Source organism: Nerophis lumbriciformis, linkage group LG01 (assembly GCF_033978685.3).
Source record: "Nerophis lumbriciformis linkage group LG01, RoL_Nlum_v2.1, whole genome shotgun sequence".
NCBI classification, from domain to species: Eukaryota; Metazoa; Chordata; class Actinopteri; order Syngnathiformes; family Syngnathidae; genus Nerophis; species Nerophis lumbriciformis.
This window is the reverse complement of record NC_084548.2, coordinates 32,752,931-32,772,500: the sequence shown is the minus strand read 5'-3', so window position 1 is coordinate 32,772,500 and position 19,570 is coordinate 32,752,931. Positions and strand designations below refer to the sequence as shown.

At 40.8% G+C, this 19,570-nt stretch overlaps 1 protein-coding gene across 1 annotated transcript; it reads right to left on the bottom strand.

Moving 5' to 3' along the window:
• Positions 1–7,795: 7,795 nt before the first annotated feature.
• tnni1a (troponin I type 1a (skeletal, slow)) lies at positions 7,796–12,736 on the bottom strand. Its single transcript, XM_061979757.2, has 5 exons — positions 12,674–12,736; positions 12,417–12,548; positions 12,085–12,174; positions 8,566–8,742; positions 7,796–8,096 (listed from the first exon to the last, which is right to left on the bottom strand). The coding sequence occupies exons 1-5, from the start codon at positions 12,680–12,682 to the stop codon at positions 7,992–7,994; spliced, it is 513 nt and encodes a 170-aa protein (XP_061835741.2). The 5' UTR covers positions 12,683–12,736; the 3' UTR covers positions 7,796–7,991.
• Between the last annotated feature and the right edge of the window lie 6,834 nt (positions 12,737–19,570).

Sequence of the window (19,570 nt, the reverse complement as noted above, 5' to 3'; positions counted from 1 at the left end):
TGCTGCTGACCTGCTCTATGGAGATGGAGATTTCAAGTTCCAACAGGACTTGGCGCCTGCACACAGCACAAAATCTACCCGTGCCTTTTTTACGGACCATGGTATTTCTGTTCTAAATTGGCCCGCCAACTCCCCTGACCTTAGCCCCATAGAAAATCTGTGGGGTATTGTGAAAAGGAAGATGCAGAATGCCAGACCCAAAAACGCAGAAGAGTTGAAGGCCACTATCAGAGCAACCTGGGCTCTCATAACACCTGAGCAGTGCCAGAAACTCATCGACTCCATGCCACGCCGCATTAACGCAGTAATTGAGGCAAAAGGAGCTCCAACCAAGTATTGAGTATTGTACATGCTCATATTTTTCATTTTCATACTTTTCAGTTGGCCAACATTTCTAAAAATCCCTTTTTTGTATTAGCCTTAAGTAATATTCTAATTTTGTGACACACGGAATTTTGGATTTTCATTTGTTGCCACTTCAAATCATCAAAATTAAATGAAATAAACATTTGAATGCATCAGTCTGTGTGCAATGAATAAATATAATGTACAAGTTACACCCTTTGAATGCAATTACTGAAATAAATCAAGTTTTTCAAAATATTCTAATTTACTGGCTTTTACCTGTATATATATATATATATATATATATATATATATATATATATATATATATATATATATATATATATATATATATATATATATATATATATATATATGTATAATAAAATTAAAAAATTAAAAAATTAAAAAAAAAATATATATATATATATATACACACACACCTCCCGAAATCGGAGGTCTCAAGGTTGGCAAGTATGGTAACTTGTGACTTGTGGTAGAATATTACCCTGCTTGACTATACTGGGTGAGAGTCTCCCAGGACTCGTGATTAATGCTTAAGTCTTTCAGAGATGCTTTTAGGGTGTCCTTAAATAATTTTATATACCGTATTTTTCGGACTTTAAGTCGCTCCGGAGTATAAGTCGCACCGGCCGAAAATGCATAATAAAGAAGGGAAAAAAACATATATAAGTCGCACTGGAGTATAAGTCGCATTGTTTGGGGAAATGTATTTGATAAAATTCAACACCAAGAATAGACATTTGAAAGGCAATTTAAAATAAATAAAGAATAGTGAACAACAGGCTGAATAAGTATACGTTATATGAGGCATAAATAACCAACTGAGAACGTGCCTGGTATGTTAACGTAACATATTATGGTAAGAGTCATTCAAATAACTATAACATATAGAACATGCTATTATACGTTTACCAAACAATCTGTCACCCCTAATCGCTAAATCCCATTCACGTCTCGTCTCTTACGTGAATGAGCTAAATAATATTATTTGATATTTTACGGTAATGTGTTAATAATTTCACACATAAGTCGCACCCCTGGCCAAACTATGAAAAAAACTGTGACTTATAGTCCAAAAAATACGGTAGTAATTTATGGCTCCTCCCCTACATGAAGCAAGCCTCGATACGCGCTCCGGGGAAACGCCCCCTCCATTACTCGCCTCTGCACATTTGGTCCCATCACTAGAAAATAGCCATGTGCTCGAGCACTGCACAGGCTGACCTATCGCAAGTCAGTAGGTGCATCTTTCTCGTGTTTCGAGTGAACGACAGAGCGATTGTCAGCCTGACATTGCCGTGTCTTCGAGAACTGAAGGCAGGCCGAAATGAAAAAAAAGAAACGATCGTGTCAGGAGAAAGTAGATGTGTGTGGCCAAAACTGACTTGGGGAAAATAGTGCTGCACCACTTTTGAAAACATAGTCCCTACAATGATATGCAAAACTTTGGAAAAGACTGATTACCCCAATGTAAAATATTTTTTTCTAACCTAGTTCACATGAGTCTGATTACATTTTCATTTCGACGATTGCAGCCGCCCAGAGGCAGAGCTAATCTTAGGGATTCTGGTATCCACCTCATCATCAATGTGCACACTGCGAGAGAGGGTACTGCCTCAGTAAGTGAACTTGTCAACAACTGGCTGTTTCTGTCCATTTGCAGTCTTTTTCTGGTATATTTTTTGTGGTACAGGTTGGTAAAAAAAAATGTACTTATATCACTTCAGTCTTCCTGGTGTTGAGTGTAAGTCCATAGTTAAAAGTTGTATTAAAATATTCAGGAGTCTCCGCATGTCTTTCAGCAGTCAGAGCTGAGTTATTAGTGAAATTTAATTATTGTACATTGTCTTTGCCTGTATACGATGCAGATTGAATAGCTTGCCATCTGTTCTTTAACTGATGTTGATGCCTGGGTCTGTATGCTGCAAGCCATCAGTTGGCGTTGCTGAGAACATGATGTTGAAGAGTGCCTGTGCAAACACACAGCCTTGTTTCACTCCGTTTATAACTGGGAAGGAGGTAGATCACTCTCCTTGATGAAGGACCTGGGCCTGCATGCTATTTTGAAACTGGTGAACATTTTGGACAAAGTTCCGTATTTGCTCATGACTTTCTAGAGTCCGTTACGACTGATGGTATTGAAGGCAGCAAAAACCATGTCAGTGGTGCCACAGCCTTTTCGAAAGCCACATTGGCTTTACAGTAGTAGCCATTGTCTGAATGTTTAGTAAGGCACTTTGAGAAGATTCTGGCTGGAATATTTTCAACAATGCAGAGGAGTGAAATGCCTCTGTGGTTGTCACATTCCTGTCTCTTTACTTTCTTTTTGTGGGGGTGTACAATGGAGGCGTATTTGCAGTGTCACAGGACTGCCACCTGTACCCAGATGGCTTGATACGATTTTACCATCTTGTTGGCCAATGTGCTAGTAGAAATTTGCTTGTATTGCATCAACTCCTGGATATTTTTCCACTTGACATCTGGTAAATGGCTTTCTCTAATTCATGCAACAAGGGTGGATTGTCAAAATTAGGCTTGATGTAGACCGACCGATTGAACGCTTCCTCATTCTTGTGAGATGGTCTGTTGAGGACAGAGTGCAAATGTTCAGCCCATCTCTTCTAGATGTTGGATCTCTTGGTTAAAAGCATTTGTCCATCAGCATTGAGAATTGGAGAGAGGGTAGTTGGTTGAGGACAGTACACTGCTTTGAAGGCCTCATAAAAACACATATGACCTGATCTTCTAAAGGTTTGTATGTACTAAAACTAGATAGCACACGCAAAGCAGATCTACTAAACTTGTGTGCAGAGGATTACGCCTCAAGTGAGCAGAATAAGGAGCGCAATCACCCTGTTGTGTTTATGAATATGCAGAATATATGCTGATCATCGGAACGTCCACAATACTCGGAGGTGAAGATGCAAATATAATTATTCAACACATGCAAAGTCTGTCAAGGCTGAAACTTCTCTGTGGGCACTATTTTGCACCATGAATGCAATGCAGTTGTGATGGTCCACCACGTATCTGTAGAGTGTGCATCAGCGAGCTAAAAACGAAAGAGTGTAAAGCTAGTTCAACATCATCGCACATGAATGTGTAGGGAAATGAGTGCTACCATAGCTCTCCATTGCTCTGCTTTCTGGCTCAGCGATGGTTCCTGCATCTGGTGAAGTTTGCTTTGTACCATCCTGAAATGTTGACAAAGGCATCTTTATTTGCAGGCAAGTTATTGCGAAGGTAGACTTTGTGAAATCTGTGCTTTCCTTATAGCAGATTAGTGATTTCTTAATGGCTGGCTGGCCCATGCAATGCGCAATTCCTTTGTGGTAGAGCAATGCAACCGGCTATAGGTCAGCCTGTAAAGGCTCAGGCCGAAGGTGTCGTGCAGATCAGGGCGTATAAATACAGTACACTGCTGCTGTGGCGGCAGCAGATTTGGCAGAGGCAGCAAGAGCATCGACAGACCCAGAAACGCCGGCAGGGAGTTTCTCCGGCGGAACTTCCGAGACCTACAAAATGTACCACGTCAAGAGCCTGCAGAACATGACGAAGCAGGAGCTGGTCCAGGAGTACCTGAAGGATAAGGTGGTGCCCTGTGGAGCCCAGGGTTCTGAGCGTGGAGGCCTCTCAGGAGAGGGTGTAGGAGCGGGTGAGGGAGCTGGAGAGACTGAGAGCCCAAAAGACAAAGCTCCTGCAGAGCCACCGGCGATCAAGGACTCTTGTCGGTTTTGGGGAATTCATTGAAATACAAAATCAGTCAGCGCTGTTTTTTTCCCTATTTGGACTTCAGTTGTTTTGCTAAGGAACTGTAAGTGTTTTTGCTTTGTAAAGACAACACTTTAATGTGTAATTTTTCCTTTATTGTTTTGTGAAATAACAAACTGGCGGCGTGCCACTGTCTCCCCGAGCTTGGAAATTTGCTCCAGGTTATAAGATGAGAGGGAATCCATATCTCAATTCTTACTTATGTCTTGCATGTATGAAAAAATTAACAATGAAGAATCTTTGAAGTATTTGAAGTCGTCATTGTTTCCATCAAACTGTCCCGATGTGTGTGCTGGATACGAGCAAAATTTTCATTAGTCTGCTATAAATATGGTGTTGTGGAAGTACAAAACCCAAGACCAGTGAAGTTGGCACGTTGTGTAAATTGTAATTAAAAACAGAATACAATGATTTGCAAATCCTCTTCAACTTATATGCAATAGAATAGACTGCAAAGACAAGACATTAAATGTTCGAACAGAGAAACTTTTTTTTTTTTTTTTGCAAATAATCATTAACTTAGAATTTAATGGCAGCAACACATTGCAAAAAAGTTGGCACAGGGGCATTTTTACCACTGTGTTACATGGCCTTTCCTTTTAACAACACTCAATAAACGTTTGGTAACTGAGGAGACCAATTTTTGAAGCTTTTCAGGTGGAATTATTGCTTGATGTACAGCTTAAGTTGTTCAACAGTCCATCGTCCATTGTCGTATTTTACGCTTCATTGTGTGCCACACATTTTCAATGGGAGACAGGTCTTGACTACAGGCAGGCCAGTCCAGTACCCACACTCTTTTTCTACAAAGCCACGCTGTTGTAACACGTGCAGAATGTGGCTTGGCATTGTCTTGCTGAAATAATTGGGGGCGTCCATGAAAAAGGCAATATACTGTATGTTGCTCCAAAACCTGTATGTACCTTTCAGCATTAATGGTGCCTTCACAAATGTGTAAGTTACCCATGCCTTGGGCACAAATACACCCCCATACCATCACAGATGTTAGTTTTTGAACTTTGCGCCTATAACAGTCCGGATGGTTCTTTTCCACAGTTTCCAAAAACAATTTTCTGGGTGTTGTTGATAAATGACTTTCGCTTTGCATAGTAGAGTTTTAACTTGCACTTACAGATGTAGCAACAAACTGTAGTTACTGACGGTGTTTTTTTGTGAAGTGTTCCTGAGCCCGTGTGGTGATATCCTTTACACACTGATCAGACTCAGAAATACTTTATTAATCCCCGAGGGGAAATTAAAATTTTCAGCACTATCCCATTCAAGATAAGACAAACATTACAGGGAGACAGAACAGGATCGCTGACGGGTCTGCCAACTTCCGGTGCCCCTTATAAAAAAGGTGAGATACAGGTAAACAATGGGTTTGGGGGGGTGAAAAAAAAAAATCGGTCTAAGCCTGGGCCCCTGGAGAGGGGGTCCAGACTGAGGCCAAGGGAAAGAACAACTAATAGTTGATTTTTGATGCAGTACCGCCTGAGGGATCGAAGGTCATGGGCATTCAATGTTGGTTTTCAGCCTTGCCACTTACTTGTAGTGATTTTTCCAGATTCTCTGAACCTTTTGATGATATTACGGACCGTAGATGGTGAAATCCCTAAATTCCTTGCAATAGCTCGGTGAGAAATGTTGTTCTTAAACTGTTCGACAATTTGTTGACAAAGTGGTGACCCTCGCCCCATCCTTGTTTGTGAATGACTTAGCATTTCATGGAATCTACTTTTATACCCAATCATGGCACCCACCTGTTCCCAATTAGCCTGTTCACTTGTGGGATGTTCCAAATAAGTGTTTAATGAGCATTCCTCAACTTTCTCAGTCTTTTTTGCCACGTCTTTGCAGATTATTCAATTAAATATAAGTTGAAAAGGATTTGCAAATCATTGTATTCTGTTTTTATTTACGATTTACACAACGTGCCAACTTCACTGGTTTTGGGTTTTGTAGGTAAAGCTGTCTTGCACATTGTCTGTGATCAGTATATCATTGATACGCTATTCAGGTGTCTTCACTGTCCTAACCCTCACTTCAGAACGGACTATAGTATTCATTAGTCTTAAAAAGTTCAGCCGCCTTTGTGCTGCCTTTCATTGGGGATGTTGCTTCGAAAAAATCCTGATGTTCATTCCACTACGTTTTATTCTCTCTCGTTCCTCTCTCGTCCCCCTCAATTCATCCCAGGGTAAGACAAAATCGAGACGGCTGGAGGTCAGTTGGAATGCAGCAGCAGTACGGAGGCCATGACGGGTCACCGTCATCATCCATAGCTGGCACCCGAGCTGGTACTTTGGGTCAAAGTAAACCTGGGATGATAAATGAGGGATAACTCCACTATCCCCAAGTCTTCAGAGCACCCACTCTGAAGCCTCACAACCGTTAGCAATTTTGTTTATTTTGGACTTTTGTTGTTAACACGGCACCTACAGAGCTGCAGTAGAACCGTATCATCCAGTGAGTTGTGATTTTAATCAGACATACATTCAACCAATTCAACGCAATGGAAGAATGGCCGTGCGCGACCCGAGGGTCCCTGGTTCAATCCCCACCTAGTACCAAACTCGTCATGTCCGTTGTGTCCTGAGCAAGACACTTCACCCTTGCTCCTGATGGGTGCTGGTTAGCGCCTTGCATGGCAGCTCCCTCCATCAGTGTGTGAATGTGTGTGTGAATGGGTAAATGTGGAAGTAGTGTCAAAGCGCTTTGAGTACCTTGAAGGTAGAAAAGCGCTATACAAGTACAACCCATTTATCATTATTTTATTTAACCTTTTCATTTTCTAGTCAAAGAACATATCAAACAATAAGCGAAATAAAAGGATTTGGCAGTTGGCCTTGGTGGACGTCTTATCTTATGTGCCTTTTCGGTTTCGGTTTAATTTTTGAGCCTGTAACTGCCTAATCAGTTGTTTCCAGTATAATGTACTGCAATGATTATAGTAACATGATGACATCATAGGTCAATGATTCTCCAAACGTTTTAGTCCATCCATTTCCTACCGTTTGTCCTGTTCAGGGTCGCGGGGGGTGCTGGAGCCTATCTCAGCTGCATTCGGGCAGAAGGCGGTCTACACCCTGGACAAGTCACCACCTCATCGCAGGGCCAACACAGATAGACAGACAACATTCACACTCACATTCACACACCAGGGCCAATTTAGTGTTGCCAATCAACCTATCCCCAGGTGCATGTCTTTGGAAGTGGGAGGAAGCCAGAGTACCCGGAAGGAACCCACGCAGTCACGGGGAGAACATGCAAACTCCACACAGAAAGATCCCGAGCGCAGGATCAAGCCCAGGACCTTCGTATTGTGAGGCAGATGCACTAACCCCTGTTCCACCGTGCTGCCCCAAAAAGTTTTAGTATCTCTTCAAAAGGATTTACCCTTGCAAGTATTACTGTTTTTGCCAACTCAGATAACCTTTTTGGCTTAATTTCAAAAAGTGTTTCAATAGAAAATAAATTCATATTAAATTAGATTAATTATGAATTACAATGTTATTATTTCGTTCTCATTCCACAGTTTGAAAATCAAAGTATCGACATACGTTGGTAGGGTTGTGATGGCGGTAACATCATCAACTTTAAAAGAGATTGGAGCTTTGTTATTTCAAAGTAACACACAAAACATCACAAATAATCTCTTTACTCGGATGAACATTTTATTACTGATCACAGGTGTGAGGTTTGGGAGAAATACAATTTTATTGGCAATAACAAAGCCTGTGTCACTCCATTTTACAGTAAAGAGAGGGAGTACTGTAGACATCATCTCCTATTTGATGAGGATTTTGGGAAAACCGATTCAGGTGCAGGGGTTAACGCAGGTACTGGGTTTACTGGGCGGAACCCTTGGCAGCGTCAAACATCTTCTTTCTTCCCTCCATTCCTGACATGGCTTCAACATTTTTCCTCCAGTCACTGTCCTCTATTGGTCTCTTCTGCAGGAAAAAAAGATGTGGTTTAGATTATTCTTTGTTGAGATTAGAATGTGGTTTAATTTCTAAAAGAACTTGCTGTCTATGTTTGCATGCATGGAAACACATTTAAAACTGTAGTAGCTCTCTCTCTCTCTATCTTTCTCTCTCTCTCTCTCTCTCTCTCTCTCTCTCTCTCTCTCTCTCTCTCTCTCTCTCTCTCTCTCTCTCTCTCTCTCTCTCTCTCTCTCTCTCTCTCTCTCTCTCTCTCTCTCTCTAAGCACAAGGATTTCCTCCCGAGTACAATGAGATCATTGTCTTGTATTCTGTGCACACAATGACACCGTATCACAACTACACCTTTCTCACACACATTAGCAAACTTTCCACATGTTCTTTGGCAACGGCATCACACGTGAGTCCTGAGATAACGTCATGCTTGTCTTGCATTGGAACTCATTTGGGTGGGTTTTGTTTTGAACTGAGCACACACCTTCTCAGTGTCCTCTTTCTTGACGGACTTGAGATTGGCTCGGAGGTCCATGGAGACTTTGTGCTTTGAGCCGAGCAGCGAGCGGAGGATGGCGTCAGCAGACACACGAACGCGGCGCAGTGTTGGCCTCTTGAATTTCCCCCTCAGGTCCAACACCTTGATACTCAGGTCTTTAATCTGGGCCAGGAAACAGGAGTTGAGCGGTAATGCATTATCTGATAAATATAACAGACCGTGTGGTAACTCAGTTTTCATTAGGAATCTGTTCTGAAAAGTCACACAAAAACCAAAGCAATTTTAACATCACTTTTACTTTTGTTTTTGTTGGCGAAGACGATGATGGGGAGGCATGTGCACACCTACGTTGGGCCAAATTTAGACAAAATCAAACAAATGAATACATATTTTAATAATGACTCAAATTTGTGTTTAATAAATTATTTAATAATAATAATTTCATGAATTAAGGTAATGAAATACAAAACCCAAAACCAGTGAAGTTGGCACGTTGTGTAAATCAGTGGTCCCCAACTTTTTTTGTAACGCTTGAAAATTTGTCCCACGGACCGGGGCGGGGGGAATTTTTTTTTTTTTTTTTTAATAAAGAAATACAATCATGTGTGCTTACGGACTGTATCCCTGCAGACTGTATTGATCTATATTGATATATAATGTAGGAACCTGAAATATTAATAATAGAAAGAAACAACCCTTTTGTGTGAATGAGTGTAAATGGGGGAGGGAGAAGTTTTGGGTTGGTGCACTAATTGTAAGTGTATCTTGTGTTTTTTATGTTGATAAAAAAATAAACGTTTTTTATTTGTATTTATTATTTTTTTAATTTATTTTATTTATTGTGCGGCCCGGTACCAATCCCGGTGGTTGGGGACCACTGGTGTAAAAGGCAAATAAAAACAGAATACAATGATTTGCAAATCCTTTTCAACTTATATTCAATTGAATAAACTGCAAAGACAAGATGTTCGAACTGAAAAACCTTTTTTTTTTTTGCAAATAATAATTAACTTAGAATTTAATGGCAGCAACACATTGCAAAAAAGTTGGCACAGGGGCATTTTTACCACTGTGTTGCCTTTCCTTTTAACAACACTCAGTAAATGTTTGGGAACTGAGGAGACCAATTTTTGAAGCTTTTCAGGTGGAATTCTTTCCCATTCTTGCTTGATGTACAGCTTAAGGGTCTCCATTGTGGTATTTTACGCTTCATATTGCGCCACTTATTTTCAATGGGAGACAGGTCTGGACTACAGGCAGGCCAGTCTAGTACCCACACTCTTTTAGTATGAAGCCACGCTGTTGTAACACGTGGCTTGGCATTGTCTTGCTGAAATAAGCAGGGGCGTCCATGGTAACGTTGCTTGGATGGCAACATATGTTGCTCCAAAACCTGTATGTACCTTTCAGCATTAATGGTGCCTTCACAGATGTGTACGCTACCCATGCCTTGGGCACTAATACACCCCCATACCATCACAGATGCTGGCTTTTCAACTTTACGCCTATAACAATCCGGATGGTTCTTTTCCTCTTTGTTCCGGAGGACACGACATCCACAGTTTCCAAAAACAATTTGAAATGTGGACTAGTAAGACAACAGAACACTTTTCCTACTTTACATCAGTCCATCTTAGATGAGCTTGGGCCTAGCGAAGCCGGCGACGTTTCTGGGTGTTGTTGATAATTGGCTTTCGCTCTGCATAGTAGAGTTTTAACTTGCACTTACAGATGTAGCGACCAACTGTAGTTTTCTGAAGTGTTCCTGAGCCCATGTGGTGATATCCTTAACACACTGATGTCGCTTTTTGATGCAGTACCGCCTGAGGGATCAAAGGTCCGTAATATCATCGCTTACGTGCAGTATTTTTTTCTCCAGATTCTCTGAACCTTTTGATGACAGTGGTTTTCTGATGGTGAAATCCCTAATTTCCTTGCAATAGCTCGTTGAGAGATGTTGTTCTTAAACTGTTTTACAATTTTCTCAGGCATTTGTTAACAAAGTCGTGACCCTCGCCCCATCCTTGTTTGTGAATGACTGAGCATTTCATGGAAACTGCTTTTATACCCAACCATGGCACCCACCAGTTCCCAATTAGCCTCTTCGCCTATGGGATGTTCCAAATAAGTGTTTGATGAGCATTCCTCAACTTTCTCAGTCTTTTTTGCCACTTGTGCCAGCTTTTTTGAAACATGTTGCAGGCATCAAATTCCAAATTAGCTAATATTTACAAAAAATAACAAAGTTTTCCCGTTCGAACGTTAAGTATCTTGTCTTTGCAGTCTATTCAATTGAATATAGGTTGAAAAGGATTTGCAAATCATTGTATTCTCTTTTTATTTACGATTTACACAACGTGCCAACTTCACTGGTTTTGTGTTGTGTAAGGTTCCATTAAATAAATGAATAGCACATTTAATACAAAATTTATTTAATTCCAAATATAATTATTAATGTCACTTTTTAGGAATTATCAATCCATCCATCCATCCATCCATTTTCTACAGCTTGTCCGTCTCGGGGTTTCGGGGGTGATTATTCAAAGGTTTATTTATTTCATTTTGTCACATTTGGCCCTCAATACACACCCACCTAGTACTGGAAATATTTGAATTTAATAGTGTTTCTCACCTTTATTAAAGTGCTGTCACTCACAACTTTCTTTGGCCTAATCGTGGAAGTCGATTCAGTGGAATGATAAACAAACAACTAATTTGTTGCGCTTAGGGATGTCCGATAACGGCTTTTTTGCCGATATCCGATATTCCAATATTGTCCAACTCTTAATTACCGATTCCGATATCAACCGATACCGATATATACAGTCGTGGAATTAACACATTTTGAGGTTCGGGGGGGAGGAGTGGTTTGGGGGCCGGTGTTTGGTGGTAGCAGGGGTGTATATTGTAGCGTCCCGGAAGAGTTAGTGCTGCAAGGGGTTCTGGGTATTTGTTCTGTTGTGTTTATGTTATGTTACGGTGCGAATGTTCTCCCGAAATGTGTTTGTCATTCTTGTTTGGTGTGGGTTCACAGTGTGGCGCATATTTGTAACAGTGTTAAAGTTGTTTATACGGCCACCCTCAGTGTGACCTGTATGGCTGTTGATCAAGTACGCCTTGCATTCACTTGTGTGTGTGAAAAGCTGCAAATGTTATGTAATTGGGCCGGGGCATAAAGGCAGTGTCTTTAGAGATTATTGGCACTCTGTACTTCTCCCTACGTCCGTGTACACAGCGGCGTTTTAAAAAGTCATAAATTTTACTTTTTGAAACCGATATCGATAATTTTGAAACCGATATCGATAATTTCCGATATTACATTTTAAAGCATTTATCGGCCGCAATGATTGGTCGTACAATGACCGAGACGGTATACAACTACCGGGAGAATATTCTCCAAAAATCAGAAACATATGAAAAGTGAGGCCTACAAAAAAAACAAAGTATCGCTATACTCAATATAATTGTGTTAATATAGCAATATGAAAAGGGAATAAGTAGTACCTCACGTGTGTTGAGCGTCACTTTGGCCTCAGTGTCATATCGCTCCTCATCTACTACATCAATTTTGGCATGGAGCTCTCTGCACAGATCCTACATGTACAAAACAATTAAATACATGATTATTATATACATATGATGCATGTCTTAGGGGCTATCTGTGGTAACATAGTACAAAACTGACAAAAACAGCATGCCTGCATTGGGATAAAGGAGGCCTTCAGTCTGCCAACAATAGTCTGTAGTAGAATAATGGGACTTTTTTTTTTTTTACAGTTTCTTGTGGTTTTCAATTTCAGGGAGGCCAGTGGAAGGAAGACTTATGCACACTCTACCTGTAACTGAGCCATACTCATGTGACTGGTGTTGAGGGGAGGAGCTCTCTCTGCCAGGTACGTCTCTTTCTCAGCCTCTTTGTTTAGGATCTCTTGCTCAAGTTCCTCCTTGGCCTTTGCCACCATCAGACTCTGCAAAATGGCAACACCCTGACTCACACAGCAAACTCTCTGCTGCCACTCTGTGCCCAAATGTATGAACTCCATATTTATTTGTACACAATACTCTTTAACTGTTGTCCATGCATGTTGCCAACCTTGAGCATGAGCTTCCTTGAAGCTGATATCTTTGGTTTTCTCTAAATAAAGAATCATATCATAATGCCACTGTTATTGCGGAACATGCACACAGTATTACATTTTTTTGTGTTGTGATTGAAGAAATCAGATCTTACCTCTGGCCTGCAAGGATCGGACAGCCACGGTTAAGAGGAGAAAACATGTATTAATATCCAAGCAGTTAAAGCTGTGAAAATTACAGTTAAGTGCAAAATGATTAATAGGTATAGTGTTATTCGGTCAATAGCGAAAAAGACTAAGCCGTGTCAAGCTATATTTATCAAACAACATTCACACATCCAAATGATTAATATCATGTCTTAATACAGGCATATTTTATGTTCTGAATGCAATGATAACGATAATATAATTACACTAATAACGGATTGGATTTAAAGGGGAACATTATCACCAGACCTATGTAAGCGTCAATATATACCTTGATGTTGCAGAAAAAAGACCATATATTTTTTTAACCGGTTTCCGAACTCTAAATGGGTGAATTTTGGCGAATTAAACGCCTTTCTATTATTCGCTCTCGGAGCGATGACGTCACAATGTGACGTCACATCGGGAAGCAATCCGCCATTTTCTCAAACACCGAGTCAAATCAGCTCTGTTATTTTCCGTTTTTTCGACTGTTTTCCGTACCTTGGATACATCATGCCTCGTCGGTGTGTTGTCGGAGGGTGTAACAACACGAACACGGACGGATTCAAGTTGCACCAGTGGCCTAAAGATGCGAAAGTGGCAAGAAATTGGACGTTTGTTCCGCACACTTTACCGACGAAAGCTATGCTACGACAGAGATGGCAAGAATGTGTGGATATCCTGCGACACTCAAAGCAGATGCATTTCCAACGATAAAGTCAAAGAAATCTGCCGCCAGACCCCCATTGAATCTGCCGGAGTGTGTGAGCAATTCAGGGACAAAGGACCTCGGTAGCACGGCAAGCAATGGCGGCAGTTTGTTCCCGCAGACGAGCGAGCTAAACCCCCTGGATGTCTTGGCTCACACCGTCCCTTATGCCACCGAAGATGATCAAGAGAAGAATATCGACCCTAGCTTCCCTGGCCTGCTGACATCAACTCCAAAACTGGACAGATCAGCTTTCAGGAAAAGAGCGCGGATGAGGGTATGTCTACAGAATATATTAATTGATGAAAATTGGGCTGTCTGCACTCTCAAAGTGCATGTTGTTGCCAAATGTATTTCATATGCTGTAAACCTAGTTCATAGTTGTTAGTTTCCTTTAATGCCAAACAAACACATACCAATCGTTGGTTAGAAGGCGATCGCCGAATTTGTCCTCGCTTTCTCCCGTGTCGCTGGCTGTCGTGTCGTTTTCGTCGGTTTCGCTTGCATACGGTTCAAACCGATAAGGCTCAATAGCTTCAGTTTCTTCTTCAATTTCGTTTTCGCTACCTGCCTCCACACTACAACCATCCGTTTCAATACATTCGTAATCTGTTGAATCGCTTAAGCCGCTGAAATCCGAGTCTGAATCCGAGCTAATGTCGCTATAGCTTGCTGTTCTTTCCGCCATGTTTGTTTGTGTTGGCTTCACTATGTGACGTCACAGGAAAATGGACGGGTGTTTATAACGATGGTTAAAATCAGGCACTTTGAAGCTTTTTTTAGGGATATTGCGTGATGGATAAAATTTTGAAAAAAACTTCGAAAAATATAATAAGCCACTGGGAACTGATTTTTAATGGTTTTAACCATTCTGAAATTGTGATAATGTTCCCCTTTAAATCATACTTTTCTGGTTAATTGTAATGGAGGTTTTAGTTCAGAGCCTCCGAAGCTTCTTCCCTCAAGCCGTAAGACTCTTGAACGCATCATAATTAAATGATCCCCTCAACTCCCCCCAAAATGGATTAACTCGCTAGAATAAAAAAGACAATATAACATACATCCATGAATGTGGACGCATGTGAAAAAGTGCAATATATTTATCTGTACAGTAATCTATTTATTTATTTATATATATGTATTTATTTTATATATATATTATTTTATATATATATCTATATATTATTTATATATATTTATTTATTTATTTATGCACCTTGTTGCTTTTTTATCCTGCACTACCATAAGCTTATGTAACGAAATTTCGTTCTTATCTGTGCTGTAAAGTTCAAATTTGAATGACAATACAAAGGAAGTCTAAGTCTAAGTCTAAGTCTAAGAAGAGAAATATTGTGTTCATTCAAAGTTGTCCAAACAAACAACAACAACAACAACAAAACGTTTACATTTTGACTATTTTTAGTTATTATTTCGGACATAACTTATTTTGTTATATTTTGTATGTCATATACTTTATTTTGTGTCATTTCCAGTTAGAGAGGTTACGTTTTTTTGTTTTTTTTTAAATATTAGATTTTGGGCTTAACTATATTAGTGGAAAAAAATGAATATATTTGTGAGTGTGTGTGCAGTCTGTGTATGTGTGTGTTTGAGACTAGTCTATAATAGGATCAAATCCTCATCACTCACACATTCTCAGGCATCCTGGTGATGGGATCGCTCCCTGGTGGAGAGACAGAAGAGATTAGATGCTCACTAAACAGTTGTCCGTGTTTGTACATCAGCAGTTTGTGCACATGATCATATTTCCATACATCGCTATGAGCGTACTCAAAATGCATCCGTCAACAATGAATGTGTGCCAAAAAAATCCCTCAGTATAAGTATCACATTCCTACCTGCAGTCCATTACACATAGATGTGTGTAGATGACTTAGTTGTGTGGTCAAGTGAGTTTCATCCAAATGTGACAACGGTCATGACTTAAGTGTATGTTTGTTTTTCTTCACCCCCCTTTATCCTCTGTCAAATTGTCACATAATTAACACAACTCCTACTCTGTCTCACAATATTTCAGTTCTCCATCCCTGTCTCACATCACCGTGGTAAGTAACAACCCTCCATGCACTCCAGGCCTCCCGGAGTGTGATGATCTGTTCTGGTGGATTAGGAAGATTCCAAACTGATAGCCACCCCTTATCTCTCTACCCTGTTCTTGTCTTTCTCCATAGTATTATCTTGCACATTGGAATTTGAATGGCCTGTCTCCCCAAATAGACCTTGGGATATCTGATAAACAGCTGTGGAGGGCGATTTGGCTACGATGGAGGCCAGCCTGGTGAAGGGATTTATTGTCAGTAACTCATACTGATGCTGGAAAAACCTCTTGGAGCCGAGTCAACTATGCAATGAGCAACAACAAACATCCAAAGGTTCAAAGGCAAAATCACATCAGCCTGCACATTTTGCGCTGATTGGTTGTATTTCAGTAATTTATGTGATTGTTCCGTGATGCAACTTGAGTAACATTTTTTTATTTAATTGACATTTTATGTTTGGCGGAAGGTACCGGTAAATTGGTAGTAAATATGGAAGAGCATCTTTCTGGTTACCTTACACTAGAAATCAAAAACGTTTTAAAACACTTCATTAAACACACTAAATTGACCAAAGTGTGTGAATGTTGTCTGTCTATCTGTGTTGGCCCTGTGATGAGGTGGCGACTTGTCCAGGGTGTACCCCGCCTACCGCCCGAATGCAGCTGAGATAGGCTCCAGCACCCCCCGCCACCCCAAAAAGGGACAAGCGGTAGAAAATGGATGCATGGATGGATGTTCATTGTGACAGATGGAAGATTCAACCAGCAAGCGTAATAAAAACACACAAAGAAAAGTTCTTACCAGTGATAGAAGCAAGGAAGGAGGAGATGTGACAGCAGCACAGTGAATGAAAACAAGAGATGAGCGCAATGATTTGATGCCCCTCTATATAACCGCACCTCCCATTATCTCACTTCTCTCTTCCTCTTTTGTTAGTGGAGGCTATTATTGGTGCCCCCCTCCATTTCTCTCACTGTCTAATCTCCTATCGCCCCACTAGTGTCCCACAAATCCATCACAAACCAAGGACTAAGGATTTTGGCTCCAGGACAACCTATAGGGATACTGGCAGCTCATGTGTGAGAGATTGTCAATTATGATGGAATTTAAACAAATAGACCTTGGGTAAAAATGTTAAAATACTATATACGGTGACATGGGTGATTGATTGGAGTAAAGTCAGTCCTCAATGCAGTGGCATGCATCTATGCTTGAAGGTACAGTAGTGCCTCAACTTACACGTTTAATTGGTTCTGTGCCCCAGCTCTTAAAGTCTCCCATTGAAATGAAATAAATTTGATTTAATTGGTGCTTTCCCCCCTCAAAAAGAGCGCAATTTTAACATGTAAACAAACTTTTAGAGTCGAAATATTGTTTAAAAACCTTACAATGCCATTTACTACCAACAACTACACTATTTTAATGTAATAATTCAATATTATTCTTTAGAATTTACCTTAACGTTGTCAAGTCCGCATCCGCTTAATATCCGCCTTTTATATGTGACTTGTTTCCAGAGATATGGTGATCGTTTCTGGCAACTGTCTCTGTGTAGGACAGTGTTTTTCAACCACTGTGACACGCTAGTGTGCCGTGAGATACAGTCTGCTGTGCCGTGGGAGATGATCTAATTTCACCTAATTGGGTTGAAAATATTTTTTGCAAACCAGTAATTATATTTTGCAAATTATGTGTTGTTGTTGAGTGTCGGTGCTGTCCAGAGCTCGGCAGAGTAACCGTGTAATACTCTTTTATATCAGTAGATAGCAGCCGGTAGCTAATTGCTTTGTAGATGTCCGGAACAGCGGGAGGCACCGTGCAGGTAAAAAGGTGTATAATGCCCATCCATCCATCCATCCATTTTCTACCGCTTATTCCCTTTGGGGTCGCGGGGGGCGCTGGAGCCTATCTCAGCTACAATCGGGCGGAAGGCGGGGTACACCCTGGACAAGTCGCCACCTCATCACAGGGCCAACACAGATAGACAGACAACATTTACACTCACATTCACACACTAGGGCCAATTTAGTGTTGCCAATCAACCTATCCCCAGGTGCATGTCTTTGGAGGTGGGAGGAAGCCGGAGTACCCGGAGGGAACCCACGCAGTCACGGGTAGAACATGCAAACTCCACACAGAAAGATCCCGAGGTCGGGATTGAACTCACGACTACAGGACCTTTGTATTGTGAGGCAGACGCACTAACCCCTCTGCTACCGTGCTTCCGCTTATAATGCTTAAACCAAAAATAATCAAAATGTGACTGCCCCTAAGAAAAGGCATTGACGCTAAGGGAAGGCTATGCAGAACAAAAGTAAAACTGAACTGGCTACAAAATAAACAAAAACAGAATGCTGGACGCCAGCAAAGACTTACTGTGGAGCAAAGACGGCGTCCACAATGTACATCCGAACATGACATGACAATCAACAATGTCCCCACAAAGAAGGATAAAAACAACTGAAATATTCTTGATTGCTAAAACAAAGTAGATGCGGGAAGACAAAGGAAGACATGAAACTGCTACAGGAAAATACCAAAAAAAGAGAAAAAGCCACCAAAATAGAAGCGCAAGACAAGAACTAAAACACTACACACAGGAAAACACCAAAAAAGTCTAAATAAGTCAGGGTGTGATGTGACAGGTCGTGACGGTACACCTACTTTGAGACAAGAGCTATAGTGATGCATAGTTGGTTATGGTTTAAAGTCATATCCAACAATTGCGACAACAACTTTTTATTGTCAACCGAGTTTCGTTTTTTTAATGATTTCTGCTGGTGGTGTGCCTCTGGTATTTTTCAACGCAAAACATGTGCCTTGGCTCAAAAAAGGTTGAAAAACACTTGTGTAGGAACTATGGAATCACTGTTTATGATGCAGAGACATATTTGAGAGACGGACCGGAGAAGTTAATTGACAAGCAATAAGCCCTTTTCCCACCAATAGTTCCTGGTACCTTTGGTATACAAGTTATTATGTAACTGTAGTCTCAAAGCCCCCAAAAAAAGAGAATCATTAGAATGTTACGAGGGAATGTTGAAACATTTAATGATATACTATTATTACTATGCAAGAAAATGGATGGATGGATGGAGCAGTCAAAGGTTTCCTCATGCTATTGAGTGACTGGTGTTGTGTAGCAAGAGATAACCGCTTTGCTTAATTTAAACTCTGCTGTGTTAGTTTAGCATACATGATAAGTAATGGCTGAAGAATATCAACATATAATTTCCACAGTGTAACATGATTGCACCACATGATGGACACACATTTGCCTGCTGGAGGACTTTCAATGGTTTTAGTGACGGCATGACCCCTTGTAAGGTGGTCCTTGTAAGGTCCACTCCTTAAGACTCCATGGACATTCTGTGGCAGAAGACCAGTGGTGACGATTACATTGCTTAAAAAAGGCAACAAGGGACACACCGACACAAATAAACCATGTCATATGACCTTTGACCTATAGCATCTGGAATCAGATATCATTCAAAATGTGTTTGAAGTAGTTCCTGACCGAGGCCAGATCCTAGGTAGTCCTGTTGCTTTGTGGGAACTAAAAATACAACACACACACACACACTGCTGTAAATGTACCAGTAGGGAGGCACGCCTCGAGTGATTTGACATCCGCACAACAGGAAATCATGTGGTTCAAAAACATTTAGCCACCAATTAAGGTCAAGAACACTTTAAAGTATTTTAATTTAGGCTGTTTGTTTTTAAAAAATGTTCACACTTCTCAACAGAAGTCCCTCTAAGAGCTCATGTTTATCCTCCACTCACTACCTGCATGGATCCATCACTGGGTGACTCCCTCGCATGCTGACTCGGGAGGTGTGGTAATAACTTGGGGGATTTCCCACAGTAATGAAAGAGGCCCCCCCCCCCTCCCTGCCCAGTGAACAAACAGACTGTTATATTCGTGATACACAAAACATCCTCCAATGAACAAC

Bases quoted from the DNA above. Each gene is read 5' to 3' on its own strand.
- tnni1a (XM_061979757.2), bottom strand. The intron at 12,175-12,416 runs GTAGAGTGTGCA...TTGTACATGTAG, and splicing joins TGAGTATGGCTCAGTTACAG to GATCTGTGCAGAGAGCTCCA. The intron at 8,097-8,565 runs GTGTGTGCTCAG...TTTTTCCTGCAG, and splicing joins AGAAAGAGGACACTGAGAAG to AAGAGACCAATAGAGGACAG.